This window comes from Macaca mulatta, chromosome 1, assembly GCF_049350105.2.
Source record: "Macaca mulatta isolate MMU2019108-1 chromosome 1, T2T-MMU8v2.0, whole genome shotgun sequence".
Lineage (NCBI taxonomy): Eukaryota > Metazoa > Chordata > Mammalia > Primates > Cercopithecidae > Macaca > Macaca mulatta.
In genome coordinates this window covers 173,689,128-173,715,620 of record NC_133406.1, presented here as the reverse complement: position 1 = coordinate 173,715,620, position 26,493 = coordinate 173,689,128, and the positions used below count along the sequence as shown (strand labels likewise).

The window sequence follows — 26,493 nt, the reverse complement described above, 5'->3', positions numbered from 1 at the left end:
TTTTAATTTCTTCTTTTATTGATTATTTACATATCACTATCACAATAGTACATTATTTCTATTAGTGAATATTTTTCTAATGTAGATTGTAATTTCATTAATGATGTTTCATTACATTTTAAGGTTGAATATTTCATTGTGTGTATATACCACATTTTGTGTATCCAGTCATTTGTTGATGAGGACTTTAGTTGCTTTCACCTTTTAGCTATTGTGCATAATGCTGATATGAAGATGGTTGTACAAATATCTGTTTGAAACTCTGCTTTTAAGTCTTTTGATATATACTCCTTCCTGAATCATATAGTAATTCTACTTTTAAGGTTTGGAGGAACCACAATACTGTTTTTCTTTCCTTTTTTCTTTTGAGACAGGATATAGCTCTGTCATTCAGGCTAGAGTGCAGTAGCACGATCATAGCTCACTGTAGTCTTGAAATTCTGGGTTCAAGTGATTCTCCTGAGCATCTGTGACTACAGGCTCTTGCCACCACACCTGGCTAATTTATTTTTTTATCTTCTTATAGAGATGGGGTCTTGCTATGTTGTTCAGGCTGGCCTCAAACTCCTGACCTCAAGCAATCCTCCTGCCTCAGCCTCCCGAAGTGCTGAGCCTGGCGTCAAGTAATCTTCCTGCCTCAGCTTCTCAAAGTGCTGAGATTACAGGTGTGAGCCACCATGCCTGGCCCTACAATACCATTTTTCACAGTGGCCACACCATTTCACAATCCACCAACAGTATGCAAGGGTTTCAATTTCTCCATGTCTTACCAACACTTTTTATTTTAATAGTAGCCGTCATAATGGGTATGAAGTAGTGTCTTACTGTGATTTTGATTTTCATTTCCTAATGCTTAGTGATGTTGAGTATCTTTTCCTGTGTTTGTTGGTTATTTGTGCATCTTCTTTGTAAAAATATCTAATCAAGTTCTTTGCCCATTCTTTTAATTGGGCTGTTTCTTTGTTGTTAATTTGTAGTTATTTACATATTCTGGTTATTAGCACCTTATCAAATATATAATTTGCAAATATTTTCTACCATCCTGTGGGTTTTTTCACTCTGTTAACGTCTTTTGATAGACAGAAGTTTCTAATTTTAATGTAGCCCAATATATATATTTTTTCTTTAGCTGCATATGCTTTTGGTGTCATATGCAAGAAATTGTTGACAAATAATTTCTTTTCCCTGTTTTCCACTAGGAGTTTTATAGAGTTAGCTCTTATTTGGGGTCTTTGATCCATTCTGAGTTTATTTTTGTAGATGGTATAAGGTAAGGATCCAACTTCATTCTTTTTCATGCGGATATCCAGTTGTCCCAACAAGATTTGTTGACAAAACTGTCTTTTCTCCATTGTACAGTCTTGGCTTCTTTGTCAAAACCATTTGACCATATATGTGAAATTTTATTTCTGGGTCATTCCATTCCATTGGTCTATACTGTATGTTTGTCTTTATTCTACTACCACCCTGTTTTGATTACTACAGATTTGTAATAAGTTTTAAAATCAGGAAGTATGAGACTTCCAACTTTGTTCTTCTTATTCAAGATTGTTTGGGCTATTTGCATCTCTTGATATTTCATATACGTTTTAGGATAGGTTTTTCTACTTCTGAAAAAATATCACTGGGATTTTGGTAGGGAATGTATTGAATCTGTAAGTCACTTAGGTAGTATTGACATCCTAACACTGTTATGCCTTCCAATCTACGAACAAGAAATGTTTTTTCCGTTTACTGGTGTATTCTTTCCTTTCTTCTGTGTTTTGTAGTTTTCAGTATACAAATCTTTGGCCTCTTGGTTAAATTTATCCCTAAGTATTTTATTATTGTTGATGCTATTGTAAATGCAATCTTTTTCTTAATTTCCTTTTTGGAAATTCATTGTTAGGAATGCAACTAATTTGTTTTGTTGATTTTCTATCCTGCAACTTTGCAGAATTCATTTTTTAGTTGTGTGTGTGTCTGTGTAATTTTTAGTTTTCTACACATAAGATCACATCAGAGAGAACTTTACTTCTTCCTTTCCGATTTGGGTGCCTTTTATTTATTTAATTTGAGACAGAGTGTGGTGCTATCTCTGCTCACTGCAACCTCTGCCTGCCAGTTTCAAGTGATTCTCCTGCCTCAGCCTCCCAAGTAGCTGGGATTACAGGCACCTGCCATGACGGGTGGCTGATTTTTTTTGTATTTTTAGTAGAGACAGGGTTTCACCATGTTGGCCAGGAGGGTCTCAAACTCCTGATCTCAAGTGATCCGCCCGCCTTGGCCTCCCAAAGTGCTGGGATTAAAGGCGTGAGCCACCATGCCCACCTGGATGCCTTTTATTTCTTTTTCTTGCCCAATTGCCCTGGCTAGGACTGCCACTACTATGTTGAAGAGAAGTGGTAAAAGCAAGCATCCTTCTTTTGTTCTTGGACCTTAGGAGAGATGCTTTCAGTCTTTCACCATTGGAGAAAATATACATGTATAATAAATATTTTCACCATTGGAGAAAATATACATGTATAATAAATATTTTCACCATTGGAGAAAATAATTTTTTATAAATAAATGAAATATACTTTATTTGTATACACATGCATATATATTTATATGCGTGTATTCATATATATGTATATGTATATATATACACATAAGTAAGTGAAATACATATGTGCAAATATATCGTATTTGTTTAATAAAATGAGGGTTTAGTTTTCCACCATTATATATAAAGGTACTATAAACATTCATGTAGTAGTGTTTATACAAACATATACTTTCTTTTCTCTTGGTAAATACCTAGACATGGAATAGCTGGATGATATAGTAGGTATATGTTAACACTTAATAAGTTGACGAATAATTGTTTTCTATTTTCCATGTCTACCAGCCATGTGAGAGTTTTAGTTCCTCCACATACTTGTCAATACTTGATATGATCAGTCTTTTAATTTTAGCCATTCTAATAGCTACGTAGCAGTGTTGTATGGTTTTTAATTAATACTGATCATCTTTTCATGTGCTCCCATGCTATCTGTTTATCTATTCTGCTGAAGTGTTAGTTCAAACATTTTGCTAATTTTTAAAAATTGGGTTGTCTTAATATTGCTTTGAAGGTTGTTTATACGTTTTAGTTATAAGTACTTTATCAAAATATACTTTGTAAATAATTTTCCCCAGTGTGTCACATTTCTTTGTATTCTGTTATCAATGTCTTTGACAGAGAAAAAGTTTTAATTTTGATGAAGTCCAACTTACGAATTTTATCTTTTATGGACTCTTCTTTTAATGTCCCATCTAAACAAATGCTGAACCCATTCAAAGTTATATATTATATGCTTTTCTGTATATATGTTATCATTTGATTAAAAGTTTAAAAGAGTTAATTCTTAATTATAAATCTCCTAATGAGGCACAATAACTGACTTTATGACAAATAATTTTATTATATTTTCAAGACTATATTGCTGACAACAATGAAAGATATTGTAACATATATAATTAATACCATAAGCAAATAGTTCTTAAGGTCATGAATAGACTTTTCTCATTCCACTCTAATATTCTTCTTATCAATAACTAGTTATAGAGCCAAGTGTCAGTATTATGTTGTATGGAATAATATGTGGTAGAAATTAACAAAATCTGTTTCCAAATTACAAGTGAGTGATTATCTGAAAGCAGCATATTTTCTATCTTTAACATTTCAATTGAGTTTTTCATGGTGTCATTTTCAGATAAACTCAGAATTCTAAGAATATTACCTGCATTGTCTTTATACTGAGATTTGTTTTGTCTGCAGTTTTCAATTCAGGTGGAATAAGCACGGTTTTGGACACAGCCATTCTGCTTTGATTTGCACCAGTATATCCTTTCCCTGAAGTTGCTTTCATTGTAGCAAAAAAGCTAATAGACTTCTTTGGTTGTGTGGCAATGTTCCTGTATAAGGAAATTAAAATATAATGCAAAGGATTCAAGATTGAAAAGAAAAATCAACCAACAATAAAAAGTAGACTTTCATTTAAAAACATGTGAACAATCTAAACATATAACAAGAAATAATGATAGCTACTTGAAATCTTATTATGTATAAACATAGTTCTAAAGAGTTGGCACATATTACATCACTTTCTCCTCACAATTCCAAGAGGTTGCTATTAATGTTATTTTATATAAAGTCACAGAGGCTTTAAGGGGAAACATTCCTACAATGGTTGAGATTTGAACCCAGGTAGTCAGATCCTAAGTCCATGCTGACTTCTCTGGGTCTTAGTTTCTTTGTCTGCAAAATGAGGATAATAACAGTACTTAACTTATAGGTTATTATGAGGATTAAAAAAATTAATTTTTGTATTGTGGTTAGGAAGTTCCTGGCACATAGTAAGCACACGAGTGCGTAGTGCAGTTACATAGGCAGATTTAAACGTGATTAATAAAGCCTGAGAAAGAATAGTGTGTTCCTTCCTGAATTATATACTACTTTTCTTTTCTCTTTTTTTTTGAGACAGAGTCTCGCTCTGTCACCCTGGCTGGAGTGCAGTGGCGTGATCTCGGCTCAATGCAACCTCCACCTCCTGGGTTCAAGTGATTCTTCTGCCTTAGCCTCCCAAGTAGCTGGGACTACAGGCATGCAGCACCATGCCTGGCTAATTTTTGTATTTTTAGTAAAGATGGGGTTTCACCATGTTGGCCAGGCTTGTCTCAAACTCCTGGTCTCGTGATCTGCCCGCCTCAGCCTCCCAAAGTGCTAGGATTATAGGCATGAGCCACCGTGCCCTTTTTAATAAGAAGAGAAGTTACAATCAAAATATTTATATCCATGAAAAAATATTTTTTCACTTTTGGATTTACCCTGTCAATTCCTTAAGACAAGGACTTACCTTATCATTTTATCCCTTCTAGTACTCTGTAATATGGATTTCTATAAAATGGGGATGATCCTCCCTGACATTATAAAAAAGAAATATGCTGCCAAACATTTTAAATAATACGTTTACTTTTTAAATCATAAAAAATCAGACAAGAATAAATATGTTTAAATAACGATCAATCCAGTTTTCATATTTTATTTTTCTTCATAGCATTTATCGTTACTTGACATTTTGTTGTTCACCCCTCTAGAGAATGTAAGCATGTTTAGGGCAGGAACTTGGTCTTGTTCACTGCTATATCCCTAGCACCCAGCACAATGCCTAGTATACCATGGACATTTTAATATTTTAAAAATATATGAGTGAATGAATTCCATTTGTGCACTATTACAATTTACATTTAAGTATCCTACCCTATTCTCCTTCTGTCTATAAGAACTTAACCCCTAACATCTCTAAAAAAAAAAAGTAACAATCATGTAAAAACTCCTTCAAATTATTTTGCCACCTCCTTTAAATTCTTCTCCCACCTCCCACAAACTCACTTACCTCTTTTTTTCCTTTCTCAGTAAGAGTTGCCATTCTTATCTAAGACTAACCTTTTATGTGAACTCTGAAACCTGTCACTGGTGTCTTAGGGACACTTCTCCATCCATAATTCCACGTCTCCTATCTTATTTTTTTCTGTCTTTTCCCTGTGAGCACAAAATTATGCCCCAATCATCTCCTCAACTTAAAAATCCTTCCTTTAACTATGTCTTCCTCTACCTATTACTATATCTCTCCTTCCTTTCACAGTCCAACTTCTTAAAATGTTAGTCAGTAATACTGCCTACTACATGACTCCTCTTTTTGCTCTGTAACTACAATCTAGCTTCACTGTTTCTTCTTCAGCTGACCATTCCTTCTTAAAATTGACTTCTCAGATTCGTTTCTCTCATACCTTAGCCTATTCTTCAACCTCCTTGAGACCTCTAATTTCCTGACCTTTCCATTTCTACCAAATAATCAGAACATTTTAGATTTCTCTTTTCTCTATTAATCTTGAATCCACAATTTATCAATTGACTCACTCTTTTGCCATTACCTTCAACTCTCTCATTCTCTTCCTTCTTAACATTTTGCCCTACTATCCTTACAAAATCTGGTCCTCCCATTCCCTTTTCCTTTGAGCTCCCCTTTTACAGATTATGTTTAGGCTCAAATCTTAGTTATGTGATTTCTCACTATATACACTATCCCTGAGTAAATTCCATGGTTTCAATGACCACATGTACTCTACTTTCTTATGGCATTTACTTTTCTCTTCTATCATCCTCTGAAGACTTCATATCCTAAATCACTGGCTCTATCTCTAATAGCTACTTCTGGCATAATTCTTGAGCATTTCAATGTCCATGAAGGTAATCCTTCAAATACCCTGGCCTCTTAGCTCCTTGAAATCTTCTCACATAAATAATTTTACCTGCCTTGCTACTTCAGACACTTACTCCCATAGTCATACTTGTGGTTTTTCTCTTTAGTAAGGTCAATCAGCACTTCCTATTTTTCCAGCATACCCTCTCAAACTCCAATCCTTCAACAATCCTTCGACCCTATTATGACCTTCAGGCCCTTGATTCTACCATGCTTTATTCCTGTACCATCTTTCTCATGCCATCTCTTCCCTCTTGAGGTTATGATTAGTTATTTTAATTGATAGTTAATTATTATAATCATTCTTTACTTACATTCTCACCATACCTTTCCCTTCATTTCAGCATACTTGCTGGCAAAACCAAAATCGTGGTTATTTCCAATTATCCTCTTACTTTGAGCCTATACCTGTATATTAACCATGTTTATAGTGTATGTAAATTTGATGCTGTAACATCTGACCTACATGCATGGGTCAAACACATGCCCTATTCTGGAAAACCTGATGCTATGCCTAAGTTACCTTGTCTTGGCCTCCAGCCTCTGTTCTTGCCTTCCATCCTCTTTCCTAAGAGAAGTCCTCCTCCCAGGAATGCACTTGTCAAATGCAAACCAAACAATCAAGAATCCACACCATTATGGGGCTTTCACCCTCTGTGCCATTATACCTGTCCTAATCACCCCATGGCCAAATGTCATACCAAGAGGGGCAGCTCCTGTGCTCCAGAACCCATTGAAATTATTCAAAGTAGCTAATCCTAAAGTTGTCTACACTGCCTCATTACTTCTGGGTAGTCCCCTGTGGTGTGGTGGGCCCCCTCTTCCTTGGAACTGTGAATAACAAACTATTTTTTCAATGGCAATGACTTCCTGATCTATTAGACTAACTATAACCTAAATTTTGTAATAATACACTATATTTTAACTCAACCTGTGCAGCTAAATGAAACTGGAAGAAAAATACCCAACTGTGATGACAGGACTCACTTTAAATTATGGATCATTATTTAAATCAGAGTCCTTAATGTGCCAGCAATCTGTATTTTCTCGGTCCATGTTTTACTACACTCTTTAAGGCTATCTTATACCTTCTCTTTCTTCAAATATGAAAACCTCCTCTCACATTTTCACTCTCAGCCATCTGAATGAGAACACTGAAACAATCTGGTAACTTCTACATGCTCGCACTGTCACATCTATGCACTTACCTATATCTGTGCCTATATTCTCTGTTTCTTTCTTGTTACTCTGAATGAATTCTCTATTATTACAGTTTAGGTCACTCCCTCTACATGCATACTAGATTCCATTTCTTTTCTGCCTATTCAAGGACATTGCTCTAGCAGCTCTCTCTCTGCATCATAAGTTTTTCTCTCTCTATTAGATTATTACCTTCAGCATGTAAACAAACTGTTATTTCTACCATCTTAAACAAACAAACAAAAAACACTTCTCTTTACTTCATCTGTCTCTCCAGCTATCAATCATTCATGTTTCCTTTAATTATAGCAACCCCTTGGGAAAGATTTCCTATTTATTGTTTCCTCTTCTCTCTCTCTCTACACACACACACACACACACACACACACACACACACACAGAGTCTCTCTTGAAAAGTCTGATCAGGCTTTTGCCCTTATCATTCCATCAAAAGGATTATTACCAAGGTCCAATCACCTCCACAATACTAACTCTAATAATGGTCATTTCAAGTGTTTTCATCTTTCTTACCTGCAGCATTTGACCCAGCTGTTCATTCTTTTCTTTTTTTTTTTTTTTTTTTTTTTAACTTGGATCGCAGGCCATTCTCTTTGCTTGGTTTTCCTCCTCCCTTTTCTGTGGCAATCATCCTTGCACTTCTCTTTTCTATTTACATTCATAGTCTGGGAACTCATCTAATGCCATGATTTAAACGTAATCTATGCAAAAATTATTCCCAAATACATGTATATCTCTAACTAGACCTCTCCTCTATACATCTGCTTGCCTACTAGACACCACTAACTGAAACTTAGCATGTCCAAAACTAAGTTCCTGACATTAACCTCCACCACCACCACCACATCACCCTCACCCCATCCAGCAAATCCACTCCTCTAAAACTCTTCCCTATTTTTGTTAAAGGCAACTTTACTCTTCCAGTTGCTTGGGTGAAAAAAAATTTCAAAATACATCTAGAATCCATTCATTTGTCACCACTCTTGTTGCTACCATCCTGGTCCAAACACTATCCTATCTCTCTTGGATTACTGCAGTAGCCTTTTGCTTCATCTTCCTACTTAACCTGGATCCCCTGAAGTTTATCCTCCACATAACAACCACAACGACCTTTTTAAAACACATATAAGGGTTGGGCACAGTGACTCATGCCTGTAATCCCAGTACTTTGGAAGATTGAGGCAGGAGGATTGCTCGAGGTCTGGAGTTCAGGGTTATAGTGAGCTATGATTACGCCACTGTACTCCAGCCTGGGCAACAGGGTGAGACCCTGTCTCTAACAAATATAGAAGAATAAGATAAAATAAAATAAAATAAAATAAAATAAAAATAAAATATGACTACTCGAAATCCTTCATTTACCATCCCATTCAGAATAAAAGCCTAAGTCCTTACTATGACTTTAAAAGTCTTACATGCATACAGCTAGGCCTCTGATTTCATCTTTAGTGATCTCTTCCTTGTTTACCCTGCTTCAGCCACAGTGGCATCTTTTATATTCATGCTGGGCACATTTTCCTATCAAAGACTTGAATTTATGTTTCCTTTGCCTGAAATGCTCTTTCTCATACAGGTACATGCTTAGCATCCTCACTTTCTTTAGGTCTTTAATGAAAAACTACCCTCTCCTCACCTGCCCTAATCACCCCATGGCCACATACCAGAACAACAGGGGCAGCCCCTGTGCCTCAGGCCTTCCCTGGCTTCCCTTTCTAAAGTGTCAAAGTTCTCTCTCAAGTACCTCATTATCTTCTTGCCTTATTTTTCTCCTTAGAACTTTTTACTATCTAACATAGTGTATCTTTAACTTATGTATCTTGTGAATCAGTTATTGCTTCCCCTTGGAATCTAAGTTCCGTGAGGGTAGGAACTTTAGGCCCTTTTATTCCCTGTTGTATCCCTAATGCTTACAACAGTACCTGAGTGTGGAAAAAATATAAACTGTTTTTGCTCTGCTCTCATACCACAACAATCAATACAGATTTCTGTGGCCAAATGTGTAGGGTTTCTCCCCACATGCCATCTGGGTGTCCTCCAATTCAATTCCAGCACTATCTACCTGAAGATAGTCTCAGATCCTATAGGCAGAGAGCTCAGTCCCATAAGACTACCTCTGACTTTGAATGGCAGTTGAAAAAAATAGGTTGTGGCCTGTTTCTGAATGACCTGCTATAAAATCAGGGTTCTGTCCAAACAACTTGACCTTACTGTTTTAGCCTAGCCCTCATGTCTGCGTGCAGCGGCTGCCACTGCTTTAATACTGTTAGAGGCCCTAAAAATCACAAACTATGCTCAACTCTCTACAGTTCTCACAACTTCCAAAATCTATTTTCTTCCCCCAACCATCGCTCAGGACAATGCTTATGCTGACAAGTTAGCTAAAAAAGCAACTAGCGTTCCAACTTTTATCCCTCACGGCAGTTTTCCTCCTTTTATCCCTCACGGCAGTTTTCCTCCTTCACATCGGCCGCTCCCACCTACTCCCCTGCTGAAAGTTCCACCTATCAATCTCTTCCCACACAAGGCAAATGGTTCTTAGACCAAGGAAAATATCTCCTTCCAGCCTCACAGGCCCATTCTATTCTGTCATCATTTCATAACCTCTTCCATGTAAGTTACAAGCCGCTAGCCCGTCTCTTAGAACCTCTCATTTCCTTTCCATCATGGAAATCTATCCTAAAGGAGATCACTTCTCAGAGTTCCATCTGCTATTCTACTGCCCCTCAGGGATTGTTCAGGCCCCCTCCCTTTCCTACACATTAAGCTTGAGGATTTGCCCCTGTCCAGGACTGGCAAATTGACTTTACTCACATGCCCCAAGTCAGAAAACTAAAATATCTCTTAGTCTGGGTAGACACTTTCACTGGATGGGTAGAGGCCTTTCCCATAGGGTCTGAGAAGGCCACCGTTGTCATTTCAGACATAATTCCTTGGTTTGGCCTTCCTACCTCTATATAGTCTGATAACAGACCAGCCTTTAATAGTCAAATCACCCAAGCAGTTTCTCAGGCTCTTAGTATTCAGTGAAACCTTTATATCCTTTACCGTCCTCAATCTTCAGGAAAGATAGAACAGACTTATAGTCTTCTAAAAACACACCTCACCAAGCTCAGTCACCAACTTAAAAAGGACTAGACAATACTTTTACCACTTTCCTTTCTCAGAATTCAGGCCTGTCCTCGGAATGCTATAGGTTACAGCCCATTTGAGCTCCTGTGTGGACACTCCTTTTTATTAGGTCCCAGTCTCCTTCCAGACACCAGATCAACTTAGACTGCATCCCAAAAAACTTTCATCCCTACCGTCTTCTGTCTAGTCATACTCCTATTCACCGTTCTCAACTACTCATAAATGCCCTGCTCGAGTTTACACTGCCGGTTTACACCGCTTCTCCAAGCCATCACAGCTGATATCTCCTAGTGCTATCCCAAACCGCCACTCTAAATTCCCTCTTAAAGTAAATAAATAATCTTTGCTGGCAAGGCTATGCTGAACCTCCTTGGGCACTCTCTAATTAGATGTCCTAGGTCCTCCCAATTCTTAGTCCTTCAATACCTGTTTTTTCTCCTTCTCTTACCTTGTGTTTTCCGTTTAGTTTTTCAATTCGTACAAAACCGCATCCAGGTCATCACCAGTCATTCAATACGACAAATATTTCTTCTAACAACCCCACAATATCACCCCTTATCACAAAATCTTCCTTCAGCTTAATCTCTCCCACTCTAGGTTCCCACGCTGCCCCAAATCCCGCTTCAAGCAGCCCTGAGAAACATCGCCCATTCTCTCTCCATACCACCTCCCAAAAAAATTTTTCGCTGCCCCAACACTTCAACACTATTTTATTTTTCTTATTAATATAAGGCAGGAATGTCAGGCCTCTGCGCCCAAGCCAAGCCATCGAATCCCCTGTGACTTGCACGTATATGCCCAGATGGCCTGAAGTAACTGAAGAATCACAAAAGAAGTGCAAACGCCCTGCCCCGCCTTAAATGATGACATTCCACCACAAAAGAAGTGAAAATGGCCCGTCCTTGCCTTAAGTGATGACATTATCTTGTGAAATTCCTTTTCCTGGCTCATCCTGGCTCAAAAGCTCCCCCACTGAGCACCTTGTGACCCCCTACTCCTGCCCGCCACAGAACAACCCCCCTCTGTAATTTTCCTTTACGTACCCAAATGCTATAAAACGGCCCCACCCTTATCTCCCTTCGCTGACTCTCTTTTCGGACTCACCCTGCCTGCATCCAGGTGATTAAAAAGTTTTATTGCTCACACAAAGCCTGTTTGGTGGTCTCTTCACACGGACGTGCATGACAACTTCTACTTGCCAAAGTTTATGTAAAATGGAAATAATATGGTCTTTGTGCACCTTTCAAGGTCAACCTGCAAACTATAGAGTTCCTAAGTCCTCTTTTTCTCTATTTTTTTTTTTCCTTTTCTGCCTGCTCTAAATCTGCTGTTACTTTTCTATTAAGATAAAAACAAGTTCTTTTAGCAAGCCAGTGAATTTGTATTTACCTCGTGGCTAAAAGCTCTGAAGTAAAAGCTATAGAATCTCTGTGTGTGTGTGTATTTAAAAGACCTTTATAATTTCTATAATTTTATGTTTAATTGGCAATTAAATCTGTTTTCATTTCCTTCTAGCACATCAAACTTTTTCTCTCTGCATCTTTTTTTTTGCTATTTGACTTTCACCCAAGTTGTTTCCTTTAACATGCAAATTTAAGGCTATTTAGCTGATGACTGCCCAAGGTTGTGAAACAGGTTATCAAGAATCAGAAAATCTGAGATAGGAAAAAACAAAAAAAAGGTTTTTATGAATCTGTATGCCTAATACGTCTATGTATTTACATGTTGTGTACACAATGTTTCACTACTAAAAATATGTAAAAGAGCTCTAATTGGCTTTAAAAATAAAAGCGCTTAAACCAGGTATTAAAAAGGAAAAGACTAGTCAAATGCTTTTTCGAGTTTATGTAACTTAAGCAAAATCTTTAATAAATAAGCTAGCTTTAAAATTAGTGGTAAAGTAACATTAGAAATGTCCTAAGAATTGCCAGCATACATTTTGTTTGCATTTATTAATCAAGTAATTTCATACTTATCCCTGACAAATACTATAAGGTGTCAAAATTTGGCAAAGGGTTTATAAAACCATAAACCCAGCCCAAGACAGAATGACCTTTGCTCTGTAATCTTTAACAAATAAGACATTAATATTGGTTTAATGATAATACCTACATCTTGAATTATTTAGAAAGATTACCATAACTTCTAATCCTGTAGCTTTAAGCAGTCTAGTCCACAGGCAGTAAGGAGATTTGTTTTGGGAAAGAACTGTTATCCTCTTTGTTTCAAAGCTAAACTATTAACAAAGTACCTCCCAAAGTTACTTTTGCCTATGCCCAGGAATGAACAAGGACAGCTTGGAGGTTAGAAGCAAGGTGGAATCAGTTAGGTTATATCTTTTTCACTGTCTCAGTTATAATTTTGCTATGGCAGTTTCATAACTTTAAATCATGACTATCGCAGTTTTCATATGTCACATAAACAAAATAAGTAGGTAAATGTAATGGGATAAATACTTGTAGACAAGCTTGTCACAGTTTAGAGTCTAAGGTTATATTAAATTCAATAATTGATATTTCATTATTTGAGTATTTTCCAATAAGTTTATATTGTAGAAAAACATTCTTGGTAAAAATAAAAGAGTGCGTCCTTTTATAAAAACAGTGAACAAGTTTTGTCTAATTCAGTTTAAAGGTTATACATAAAACAAGGTAAAAGGAACCAGGAAATAACAGAAATGTAAAGAAAGTTATAAAAATAAAGAGGTTTTTGTGTGTTAAGAAAGCTTAAAGAGAATAATTTTATAAGAGAAAAAAATCTTTGGTCAGGCACAGCGGCTCAAGTCTGTAATCCAAAACTTTGGGAGGCTGAGGTGGGTGGATTCCAGGATATTAGGTCCCAGGAGACCAGCCTGGCCAACATGGCGAAAGCCATCTCTACTAAAAATACAAAAATTAGCCAGGCGTGGTGGTGTGCACCTGTAATCCAGCTACTCAGGAGACTGAGGCAGGAGAATCGCTTGAACCCAGAAGTGGAGCCTGGGCAACAAAGCAAGACTCTGAAAAAAAAAAAAAAAGAATTTCATATGATAAATTTAGTCCTAAAACAAAATGACTGGTTGTTTAAGAAGGAGGGACTTTCAGGACAAACCAGAAAGTCCAAGCACATCAAGAACAATTGGTGTAAATCACAATAAGAGATTAAAAAAAAAACAAACAAACTTGTATATGATCAAGTTCTCATATTGTTTTGCTTTGCATAGGAATAAAAAACTGAGATTAAGTTTTTTTTTAAATTAAGGTTATTACATCCATGTATCTTTCTGTATGTGCTCCTAAAGTACTTGTGACATTAAGTTACAGGGTTTTGATTCTTGGGTCTAAAAGGACAAGTCCTGCTAAATCTTAACACTGACAGCAATTAAAGCCTTATCTCCAGGCCCCATAGAAGATGCTAATCAAAATGAACTGCATCCCTGAGACACAGGGCCAGAAATTAAAGCCATTCAACTCTTCAAGGCCCAGGGACTATTGTGAAAGAGGTTGGTGTGTGGGATTTTAAGGGCTGATTTTAAGAGAGAAAGTAAGTTCAGTTTCTCTATAAATTAATCAATGTCAAAGGCACACTGATGTAAGACCAATATATGGGCCCCTGTGTCAGATTAACAAGGTTTTCTTGAAGCATTAACCAACTCCTTAATAAAGGTTATAAAAGACATTTAGAAGCTATATTGCTATATCTTACAGTCAAAATTAGAATTTCATAGTTTATAAAATTTTGAAAAATAAATATAATTGACATCATGCTGTTTTAATTAGGGCTTGTTTGGAAAATTATGTCTCCTTTCTCAAAGAATGAAGATTTTTGCCTTTTTTTTTTTTTGAAATCCTTGAGTGATCACTTTGGTTAAATGAATGACTTATTTTACAATGACCTATGATCCTATTTCATGATATCAAGTCTTTTAAACCTTTGATACTTTATAAGCTTTCCAAAATCAATTTATAAACTGTCTTTTCCTGACCTAATTAATCTTTTAAGATATTAGCTCCCCTAAAGTCCAAAAATGACATAATTTGGCTTATTTGGTATAAAAATTAGATAGGAAGCATTGCCAAATATGAAATGATGTTTGGTTTTCATTGGGCTGTATTTGTATAAATGTTATTGGTATGTGTTCCAAAATGATGGGAAACTCCTATAATTCTGATATAACTTATGTACATTATCAGTAGTTATAATTGTTGTTAAATTATTGTGTGCCACAGAGGTAACACATTTCTTTGTCCGTTGTGTCTCTGATTACGGTTGCCCTAAAATTTTTGTCATCCATGGACAATTGTTCTCTTGTTTTGGTCCTTTTTAGGTGGTTCTATAATCAACTACGGAACTCTAACAGGTGTTCTTAAATGCAGGTTTCTGGTAACTTTGCAGATTGTGACATTACAACACAGGGGGAAAAAAAACTTTCAGGATTCTCATGGAGAGCTGAAATGTTCATGACTATCAAGAAGAACAGTAGTTAACTCCATAAACTGAACTGACAGGAGACTAAAGCAATCATTTTAACTCTTGCTTTAAATGTTGCTTATCCTTTGTTTTCTAGAGTCTTGAAACTTTTCTTTTGAGCTACTGACAGCTTTTAAGAGTTTAGTATACTCCTATGAACAAAATTTTGAGCATATTTGTTTTTTACTACCTGATTTCTCCAGAATTTGGAAATATTTGTGAGTATCCTTAACTTATGGTAATACAGTTATTTGCACAAGTGCAATAACAATCTGTTTTAATTTGTAACAGGACACAATTGGAGAAGTTGGTTATTTTACCAAGGCTTTGACTGAAATGGTGTGCTTTCCTTTAAGGAATCAAATGTGATTTATGGAACCAATAAAGCCCTTGGAAAAGCTGGCCTCATATTTTGTGTACATAGTGCCTGTACAGGGTTTCTGACCTGTGCTAAGTGAAGAATGTCACTTTCTGACAAGCCCAGAAGCCTCAGGTTTATCCTGGAACCTCAAGAGGAGAGGAAATTCACCCAACTCATAGGTATTTGATTGCATAAACCCATGGCTGGGCTTGGCTTATAAAAGTCTTATCTGAGATTCCTCCTATGAAAGTCCAACAGAGCCAGTTTAAAAGCTTATGTAAAAAATTTCTTGTTGCACTGTATAGAAAAATTAGGCCAAGTATAATAAAGCAAACCAGATGTACCATGATTTGTCTTTAGTAAAAATGGGAAACTGGAGAGAAAAATTACATTTCAAAACTATAGTAGACCTGTTGTTAGATTCTAGTCTTTCCTAATGTTTTCTCAATGTTTATTATTTTCTACAGTTTGGACCAAATTCTAATTTTTCTTGGCTACAAGTCTTCAAAATAATGTTTTCAATTTTCTTCCTTCTTTTTTGCCTTATTTTTCCTAATTTGGAGTCACTGAAAACTAACTTGTGCTTTCTTAAAGCCCTGTGAACTGAAGCCAGAAAACTTAAACTTCAGAAGAAAATAACAGCAACCTGTTTACATACCTAAGCCACTTTCATACCTACCTACTGATATATGGACTTCAGAGTAATATAGCCTATATCAATTTTTCCAGGATTGTTCTTTTGTTCTTTTGTTTGTTGTTGTTTTTCTCCCTTCTTCCCCCATTTCTTCTTCACAGGACATGAGACTTCATGCTAAAAATGAGCTTTTGGGACCTAACCCATCTAGGAATAAACTGTCCTAGCCATGACAGATCAGATAAAACGCGAGACCAGAGACTCATTTTCTTCTAAAATGTTTTCTCCAAAGATTTTTAAAAAAGAAATGGGGGAAACGTAAAAGGAAAATATCTTGGGTCCCAAAATTACTAAGCTAAGGGAGAATTCAAGCTGGGAACTTCTCAAGACAAACCTACCTCCCATTCTATTCAATGTCATCCTCTGCTCGCTGATATAGATGCATATTCTGATTGCTTCCTTTGGAAAGGCTTATCAGAAACTCAAAAGAATGCAACCATTTGTCTCTCACCTATCTGTGACCTAGAAGCCCCCTTCCCTGCTTCAAGTTGTCCCCGCCTTTCTGGACGGAACCAACGTACATATATTGATTGATGTCTTATGCCTCCCTAAAATGTATAAAACTAAGCTGTGCCCTGAACACCTTAGGCACATGTTGCCAGTACTTCCTGGGGCTGTATCACGGGCACACATCCTGAACCTTGGCACAATAAACTTTCTAAATTAACTGAGACCTGTCTCAAATTCTGAGGTTCACATACTCATATGAATAACTGACTACTAGATAACTCTAGTCTAACAGCCATCTCAAAGTGAATAGATGGACAATAAAATAATCTCACATTAACTCATAAAACAGTTCTTCCTCTATTTAAGAAGAACAAACAACTACCTTGAAAATTGGAGACAAGTTGAAAGCAGAGAATCACAACTTACTGGGGGCAGAAAATGCCACTGAAGCCAGCAATTAAAAAGCAACTAGCTAACTACTGAAGACTTGAGTATAGACTAACTTGAGAGAGAAAATATTCTGGGGGGCCCCTACACTTTCATGAGCTTTACCTCTATGTGGCCACAAAGTTCTCAGGATGAAGATTAAAGAAAAATTTCCTCATGGTTCTAGCAGGTGGATAGGAAGTAACCATTCTAAAATACATCTACAATGTTATGTTCTCCTTAACAAACACCTGCACTCAAGGACAACTACTTTACCAGAGCCTAACTAGAGTTTTATCAGGGTCTAACTGACATGGGGGAAAGGAAATACCCAACTCTGGCCCCCATTAGCCATCTTTTCCCCCTCAAAGAAAAAATGTACTGAAAAGCACTTGTCAAGGTCTCATCTCAGGGACAAAGGCCCATTAAAACACTAAGAGCTAATCATAGGATTGTCAAACCCTTCCCCTCCCCCTACATCTTCCCACTGATAGGAATAGGAAGCAGGGAAATTCAGGGCAGAAGAGGGCAGGTCCTTGGCAAGGGCCCCACCCTCAAGCCTGGAATCATGGCCCAAAGTAAGAACATACATCTGTGTTTTCCTGCTTGAATGCTGCCTTTTCCAAAATCACCCATGGCCCACTCTGCCCCACTATCCTGTGCCCATAAAAACCTTAGGCTCAGCCGGCAGAAAGAGAAGCAGCTGGACGTTGGAAACTATGGTTGGACGTCAGAGAGAAGTGGCTTGACTTCAGAGGGACAGCTTGACGGTGTATCTTTGAAGAGGAATCTTGCTGGGAATGGCTGAACTTTAGGGGAAGATTACCTTCCTGTTCCGTCCCTTTTCCAGCTCCTCTTCCCACTGAGAACCACTTTTATCACAATAAAATCCCTTGCATTTACCAGCTTCAACTCTCACGCAACCTCATTCCTCCTGGACACTGGACAAGAACTTAGGTGCCATTGAGTGTGGGTGCAAAAGGCTGTCATGCTGATCCTCCACTGAGCTGTTAACACTTGTAGACAGCAAAGCTAAAAGGGCACTGTAACACCTCCTCTGGGGTTTCAGAGGTCGTGGGTACCCTCCCCTAGATACTGCTGGGGAGCGAGTATGCAGTTCACTCTTGAAGGCGCCCAAAAGCACTCACTCTGGCTCCTCCATTCACGCACCTGTGCTCCACCTCCCTTGAGGGGTGGAGCAGCGAGTGAGTGGAGTTTGCCCCTGCCAGTGCCTGTGCACCTCAGTTCCCACCTGTGAAGGAGTCACTATCCTGTTTCACCACCACATCTACAGGGCTCCTGTATAATAATGGGATTACAATGGAAAGAACTGCAAGGCTGACTTTATTTAAGAAGTCCCTAGGGAAATTTTAAGAGACAGAAACAAGGACAGTAGAGGAAAATGATGCCTTACACACTTACAACTAAACAGTAAACACAGCCTAATTCCTAGCCACACAAACATAAAACACTACCAGCCTATTTAATCTCAGTTCACATTACCTATACAATATGTTCAGCTCTCAACAAAAAATTGTAAGGCATATCAAAAGGTAAAAAAAAGTGTGACGAGACAAAGCAAGTATCAGAACCACACTCGGATGTGACAGATATTTTGTAACTGTAAGACTGTGAATTTAAAATACTTACGATTAATATGGTATGGGTTCTAATGGAAAAAGTGGATAATATTCAAGAACAGGTGAGTAATGTAAGCAGAGATAAAAACATTAAATAAAAATCAAAAGGAAACATGAACATGTAAGGAATATAAAGGCACTGGACAGAGAAATAGGATGAAGGGTTGAAGAATCAGCAGTTGTTTTTATTGCCATGGTAGACTTGTCCAATATTGTAAAGCTAAAGGCAAGGATCTAACACAGGAAAAGAGAAAGTGGAAAATTGACAAATATTTGCTTCATGAGATCCTTTCCAAGGTCAGGATTAAGTCCTAAAAGGAGGAAGATGAGAAATAACAAATTAGGCCAAACCAAAAGGTTGTAAACTTGTCTGTGAAACTTCGTTTTAATTAGATAACATGGCTACTGCAAAAAATAAAGGTTATACTACTTCCCATCTCCCACCCCATTCTTTCCTCAATAATGTTATGAAATTGTCAACATTTAAGAAACTCCCAAAGGAATTTTTCTTACACTTCATACTATGAGTTGGACAGTTTTTGTATTTTTCAATTTAATAAATTCAATTTCATTTTACCTTAAAATTTCCATACCTGAAGGTGAAAACAAAAACCATACAAGATAAGCAGTAACCAAAGTTACTGAAGTAAATATTCATTCAGCAAATATTTATTTAGCACCTTCTTCATTCTAGGCAATGGATACCGTAGTGAACAAAACAGAAATCTCTGCCCTTTTGGAGTACTATCCTTAGGTGAAGACGGATTAATAAGCAGGTATACTATAAACTTGCAGAAAAACTTTTTTTTTTTGAGATGGAATCTCACTCTGTCAACCAGGCTGGAATACAATGGCAGTGATCATGGATCACTACAGCATCACCTTCCTAGTCTCAAGTAAACTTCCCACCTCAGCCTCCCAAGTAGCTGGGACTACAGGCACATGCCACCACACCTGGCTCAATTTTTTGTAGAGACAGGGATTTGCCATGTTGCCCAGGCTGATTGTGAACTCCCAAGCTCAAGCAATTTGCCCACTTCAGCCTCATAAAGCGGTGGAATTACATGCATAAGCCACTGCGCCTGGCAGGAATAAATTTTATGGAAAAATTCAAGCAAAGGTGAGGGATTGAAGAGTTCCAAGGGTGAAGTATTATTACTTTATATTACTTTGGAGCACAGGCTCCAAAGGGGGAACATAGTGTGCCTCATGTGCTGTGGAACAACACGGAATGTAATTAGGCAAAGGGAAGAGTCCATAGTGAGATCCTCTGGGGTCCTGTAAAGAGTTTTACTGAGTGAAATGGAAAAAACTTGAGAAATGTTTCGGGCAGAACCACATTGATTACTACCTGGAGGGTGTTGGCAAGGAGACTATTTAGGTGGGTATCACAATGTAACACAGTGATTTACATGGGAGTGGTAGTCTGGATTTATTTGGCAGGTAGAAATGGTAAAATTTGCTTATGGAGTGAGGTATAAGATGGAAGTCAAGGGTAATCCCAAGGTTTTTCACCTGAGTAATTAAAGAGTGGAATTTGCCATTTACTAAAATGAGAAAGATGGCAGTTAATTAGAAAAGAGAGAAAATATTATACACTTAGTTGTAGATGTGAATTTTGAGATGTTCATTGACTTACAAGTGCAGGTGTTTTTTCTTAAAGTCTGTTTTCTTGGGAGAGGTCTTAGCCAGAGATGAACATTTGTGAATCATCATTATAGGTGATACTTAAAGACATCAGAGTGAAGAGGTTTATGGACTGACCCAGCAACACCAATACAGTCCTGGATCGTCAGCTATGAACCACATATACAATGGTGATCTGGTAGCAGAGCTGAAAAATTCCTATTGCCTAACAATGTCGTAGCTGTCACAACATTCAAGCACAAGACATTACCTTTTCTATGTTTACATACACAAATACTTAGCATTGTGTTACAATTGCCTACAGTATTCAGTACAGTAACATGCTGCAGGTTGGTAGCCTAGAAGCAACAAATGTATTTTCATCATTATGCAAACACCATTTACTGTACTTACACAAATCTCGATGTATAGCCTACTACAGCCTGGGTGTACAGCCTACTATACACTTGTAGCCTAGGTGTATAGTAGCCCATACATCATCTACGTTTGTGTAAGTACACTAGAAGATATTTGCAAAATGCTGAAATTGCCTAACAAGGTATTTCTCAGAAGGGTCACCATCGATGCATGATTGTATTTAGTTATGATAGTGAGGAACAGATACCAGCAAAGGATCTGGAAAAGGAGAAACCACGAACTAAGACAAGAACTAGGAAGAGTGGTTTCTCAGAACCCAAATACAGCTTTTCAAAGCTCAAGAAGTAACAAACTAGACCAACGCTGCTTCATTGAACAAAGAATGAAACTGTGGATCAGCCATTGTATTTGGCTGCATGGCTATTGCTGACTTGCATAGAAGCTGTTTTGGTGGAGCGGTAGGATGGACAAAAGCGTGAGTACCATATTCGAGAGAGAATGCAAGGTTCTCTCCCAAGAACTCTCAACAAGTTCCGCTGAAGAAAGATTAGCTGAGGTGGAGGAGATTGGAGAGGGGAAGAGAAAACAAGTAATTAAGGAACTTTGGAGGAACTTAGTGGACAGTATTATGGGCAGTACTAAGGAACCATTTAAAGACAAGTCCACATAGCTGTGTGCTTTTCTCCAGTCTTGTCCAACTGATGCATAACAGTAGAATGCTGGAAGCAGGAATTAGTTTTAAGGTAAGATGGTATTGAGTAGAGGACAATAAAATACCTCTACTACAGAGCACAGCAATGTTTGGCCTGGTGGCTCACAGAAGCTGAGGCTCTTGAACGTCTGGGCACAGCATGAAGGCATCAAGCTTGAGAGATTGCAGGCCTTAACAAACTAGAAGTGCTAGGAGGAAGGATGGTTCTAAACAAACCAGGTCTTTTCTCACAGAGCAAGCACAGCAGTAGAGATTTTATTTTATTTTATTTTTTAGACAGAGTCTCGCTCTGTTGCTCAGGCAGCAATGGCACGATCTCGGCTCACTGCAACCTCCGTCTCCCGGGTTCAAGCAATTGCCTCAGTCTCCCAAGTAGCTGGGATTACAGGCATGTGCCACCAGGCCCGGCTAACTTTTTGTATTTTTAGTAGAGACCAGGTTTCACCATGTTAGCCAGCCTGGACTCGAACTCCTGACCTCAGATGATCCAACCGCCTCAGCTTCCCAAAGTGCTGGGAATTACAGGCGTGGGCCACCGCGCCCGGCCCAGTAGAGATTTTTTTTAAAGACTGTGGTAGGTCGATAAAGGAGCCATTTGTCGCCTGGGCGCTTCGAGGTCTAGAGAATGAACCCAGTTGGGGTACGGCCCTTTCCAAATCCAGAAATATCTATTAATAGAAGGGCTCCCTCCGGGACCCAGGGGGATGGACTACGGTTTTAACGCCGGAACTTACAACCTGAAGTTCTGCTGCTTGTGACTGCCTGCCGGAGAGACTGGCATGGTGGCGACCAGCTGGGGAGTGGTCCACCACCCCTTTTCTGGCCGCCTCTGAAGTCCCTGTACCTCCAAGCCCCTGCGTTGGCGGTTCGGGCCGAGGATCCGGAATGTTTGCCGGGCGTCATGGCGACGGTGGAGCTCTGGCTCAACAAGCGGCCGCGCGGTTGGCTGGCGGCACGAGGCCGAGGAGGAGGGCGGAGGCGGAGGGGAGGGCAGAGGGTTGGTGGAGCAGGAGGAAGCTCCGGACGACGACTAGAAGAAGGAGGCGGGCGGCCCGGGCCTCAGGCCCCTCCCAGGCTCTGAGTCTCCCGGCTGCAGGCGGATGGATGGGGCTTCTTCAGGCGGTGGCGGCAGCAGCGAAGGTGGCGGCGGCAGCAGCGGCAGCGGCTGTAAGTGCAGCCTCCACAAGCCATCTTTCCCCTTCTGTTCCAGTTTGGGATGAGGGGCTCCTGAGGTGTCCTCAGTCCCCTTTCTCTCCTTCCCCTCCCCCACAGCAGTGTACCGCCCGGAAGACCCTTAACTTCCGGGGAGGGGCTGCCTCAGAACGCGCCTGGCTTGCTCGCCGTCGGCGGCCGAAGGCGCATGCGCAGCTCCCTCCCCGCCACCGCCCACTACCTCCCAGCGCCGCCCTTTTGCCTTCGCGGTGGCGGCGGCGCGCTGGGAATCCGCTGCGGAGTGAGTTCGCCTCGCCCCGTTCGCTTCGGTCCCTGATCCCAGTCGGGGTGGGGCTAAGCTGACCACCCGCTGTGGCTCCGCCTCTTTCTCCTGTATTTCCCTCACTTGTGTCCCAGTCCCAGGAGGCTCCCGCTTGCACTGCAGCCTTTATGGTGAGCAGCGCCCTGGGCCAACCTGCCCTTTTCGAATGGAGTCAGGGAGGGAGGAGAGACTCGAATAGGGTATTACTGTGAGGAAATGAGGTCCTCCTAGCGCGTGGGAGGATCCCTTGGGACAGATGCTTGCCGCTCTTTAGTCTTGTTGTTTCAGCTTGTAGTGGTTAGGTCCCTGGCCTGGAGCCTGTGTGGTCCCTGCATGCTGTGTGACCTTGAGCGAGTCACTATCCCTCTCTGGGCTTCAGTTTTCCCTATTTAAAGCTTCCTCCAACGCTAGAATTCTGTATTTCTGCAGAAGAACTTACGTAATTACAAGATTGACTTGGCTATTGAGGCCGCTTCACCGAGATGACCCGGAGTTGACTGAATCTTCTTCACTCATGGGTGGAATGAGGCGACCTATTTATTGGGTCGCTTTTATTCCTTTACCATTGGTTGCAAATTGCATGACTTAAGGCTCATTAAATGTTTTTCTAAAATTGTCATGGGATCCTTGTCCTAATTCCCGACCATCTTTTTAAACATGTGAAACGGTAGATGGTGAGCTTGTATCTCGTTTCTGTCTCCTTGCTACTGAGGCTCTCTTTCCTTTGATCCAGATGGTGTGGTCGCTCGATTCTCCCAGTGCCTGGCTGAGTTTCGGACGTGGTTAAGAACCAACTGGTTGAGGTTCAATGCAGACAAGACGGATGTGATGCTGGTAGGCAGGGGTACGCTTGGAGATTAAGGGAGGGAAAAGCCAAACTCCCTCAAGTAATGTGAGATTATATTACTCTTCTTATATGTTCCAGTGTTTGAGAATTGATGGGCCAAAAATTTCCAGAATTTGGGTGAGATAAAAATAACATGTCATCAATGTAAGAACCATAAACATACAGTTTGTAATATACTGATAAAATGGGGCCACTGGATAGAACTGTGTAAAACTTATGAAAAGAAAATCCAAAACTGTTATTTGAAGAACCAAAAGCCTACATAAGTGTTTTAGAGTGGCATTAATAATAAAAAATGAGACTAATGAAAAGATGATGCTGATTGTCACTATAGATGTGGGGCTTCTAAATGTAATAGGCTAAGTTTTTTAGATTTAGGAATTTTCAACCAAATTAGTAATTATCCATACAATTTTACCACCACATCATAAAGGCATAGTGTAGGCTGTTGCTTTTAAATAAAAATTTCAGGAAATAGTTTATAAACTAATCTCAAAAGAGACTCATGGACCCTGAAAATTGTTAGATACAGAATTTTTTAGTTTTGGATGTGTTGTATTAATCTATTTCAATCAGCTAACCCCAGAGGCTAAACTGTTATAAATACAGTATTTTCTTGGTGCATTTTGAGAGGTACCTTTTTGGATTGCATAACAGGTTTATATATGATATATATATATGTTACTTGTATTTGAATCAGGTGTTGGTACTGAATAAAAGGTTATATTTCTTAGGTATATGTAAATTGCTGAAGAAGTTTGTTCATTGGTTCGTTTAAGGTACTGGTTGAAGTAAGATTGTGATACTAAATGCTTTTGTTAAAAGCATAATAATAACTGAGGGGTTTGTGTGTGCGTGCGCCTTATAGCCTCTATAGAATTGTTTAATAATTTTGAATAGAAGATTCAGTAAATTGCTTACAAATGATTTATCAATATAATAGGAGTTTTGAGTAGCTTAATGTCATAAAAATTAATGTTAGTTTGCCCGAAAATAAGGCAGCTTTTAGGTGGGCAATAGGAGCTGAAGAGGCATTTATTCAGGCTTTCTATAGTGGTTTTTTGTTTTGGGACATTAATCACAAACCTCACATAAAATTGGAATTCACCACACTTTTTTAGTTTAAAGATTTTATACACAATTTCAACAGAACTACTGTTTTGGATATCACATTAATAAATAACAAGGTGTAATTAAGCAGACACAATTAATGGTGCATTTTCTCATGCCTTTAGCTCTGTCATGTCCTATTTTCAACTCTTCTAGTATGAATAGGCTTTAAAAATATTTTTTTTGTTAACCCAAGTATAAATATTAACTGTTTGCATTTGGATACAAAGAAGATATCTGTTGAATTAATCCAAAGTGCTGAAGAACTAAGGGTAATGGATGGAAACAACAAGGAGGTAGATTCTGGCATAATAAAAGAATGTTTTAAACATTTGAACTTTTTTTGAAAAGAGGAGCCTTTTTATGAGATATAGTGAGTCACTGGAGGTGTTTAAACATAGGCAAAAAGCCTGGTAGTAGAAGCATGATGAGAGATTACTATTTTGACAGAGTAGAGACTTGACTAAAAGATCTCTAAGGTCCCATCCAACACTAAAATTCTGTGACTAGTGAATAGTTAATTTTTATATATTTAATACTGAAGAGGGTAAGTAAGCATTTTGAGAAAGACTTTTCATTCCCTAAGGTGGCTCCTGAAAATTTTACAGTTAAGTGTATCACTAAAATAAAATAATAGTGGAAGTATACTGAATTCAGTGGTAATGTGTTACCTATGAATTGCAGTATTAGAGCTGTTTCTTTTTTATAATATCTGAACCTAAAAAGACCCACTGAATCCACATTTATAAAAAGGGGAAGGAGAAAAATGTAGAGATTTTCTTCCCTCAATAATAATAATACCATTTAAATCTAGTAATATTGACACACAATATTAATAAACTTAAAAAATTATTTAGGCCGGGCACATTGGCTCACGCCTGTAATCCCAGCACTTTGGGAGATTGAGGTGGGCGGATCACAAGGTCAGGAGACCGAGACCATCCTGGCTAACACGTTGAAACCCCGTCTCTACTAAAAATACAAAAAACCAAAATTAGCCGTGCGTGGTGGCGGGCGCCTGTAGTCCCAGCTACTCAGGAGGCTGAGGCCGGAGAATGACGGAGAATGACGTGAACCCGGGAGGCGGAGCTTGCAATGAGCCGAGATCGCGCCACTGCACTCCAGCCTGGGCGACAGAGCCAGACTCCGTCTCAAAAAAAAAAAAAAAAAAAAAAAAAAAAATTATTTAACAGTAAGATAGATACCCATTCAGAAATGTTTCAGACTTCATTTTCCTGACAATTTTACGATTCAGTAGGTTACTGGACTGTGATCCCCTGCTCTTTATCACAGTTGGGATTTCTGTTGGTAATTTAACTGAAGAATCAAAGATTCAGTGTACTTAAGCAAGCAAGTTATTCCTGTACCTTGTATTTTAACACTTTTAATTTTCCTTTGGTAGGCAAATTTCATAAATTAGCTTTCATATTTTAATGGAAAACCCTCCTTCATCTCCATGGTATAAAGCCTGAGTTTGTACCTCTAGGCCCCTAAGTGTGTCTGTATCCACCTCAGGTCCATGTACATCCATTGTTCTTTGCCTTCAGCTCTTTTCATTAAGTGTATTGATTGAAAACTATTCGGATATGAACTGACACTTTTAAAAAGTCATTTTTATTTCAAGTCCAAAGCACTGACATAATTCAACAGGGTAACTCTTAGAAACTATATACCTCTGCTAAAATACTTATTCCCCCAAGGAATCCTGAA

At 38.7% G+C, this 26,493-nt stretch overlaps 2 protein-coding genes across 19 annotated transcripts in view; one reads left to right on the top strand and one right to left on the bottom strand.

Moving 5' to 3' along the window:
• Positions 1-22,277, bottom strand: part of DNAI4 (dynein axonemal intermediate chain 4) — a 107,310-nt gene extending 85,033 nt beyond the window's left edge. The window contains 3 exon segments of the mRNA XM_015141821.3: positions 3,747-3,921; positions 22,087-22,171; positions 22,174-22,277. Of these exon segments, the coding sequence (XP_014997307.3) occupies positions 3,747-3,921; positions 22,087-22,171; positions 22,174-22,255 (342 nt within the window). The 5' untranslated portion in view covers positions 22,256-22,277.
• A 136-nt stretch (positions 22,278-22,413) lies between these two features.
• The window catches only part of MIER1 (MIER1 transcriptional regulator), a 63,785-nt gene continuing 59,705 nt past the window's right edge, over positions 22,414-26,493 (top strand). For 7 of the 18 annotated variants that reach the window (XM_015141853.3, XM_077954496.1, XM_077954509.1 and 4 more), the window contains exons 1-2: positions 22,414-22,519; positions 23,560-23,660. In XM_015141853.3, coding sequence (XP_014997339.1) covers positions 22,453-22,519; positions 23,560-23,660 — 168 coding nt within the window. In that variant the 5' untranslated portion in view covers positions 22,414-22,452. Of the gene's footprint in view, positions 22,520-22,624; positions 22,958-23,559; positions 23,661-26,493 lie in introns of those variants that run through there. The other 11 variants (XM_077954503.1, XM_077954527.1, XM_015141894.3 and 8 more) reach the window with 4 other exon arrangements.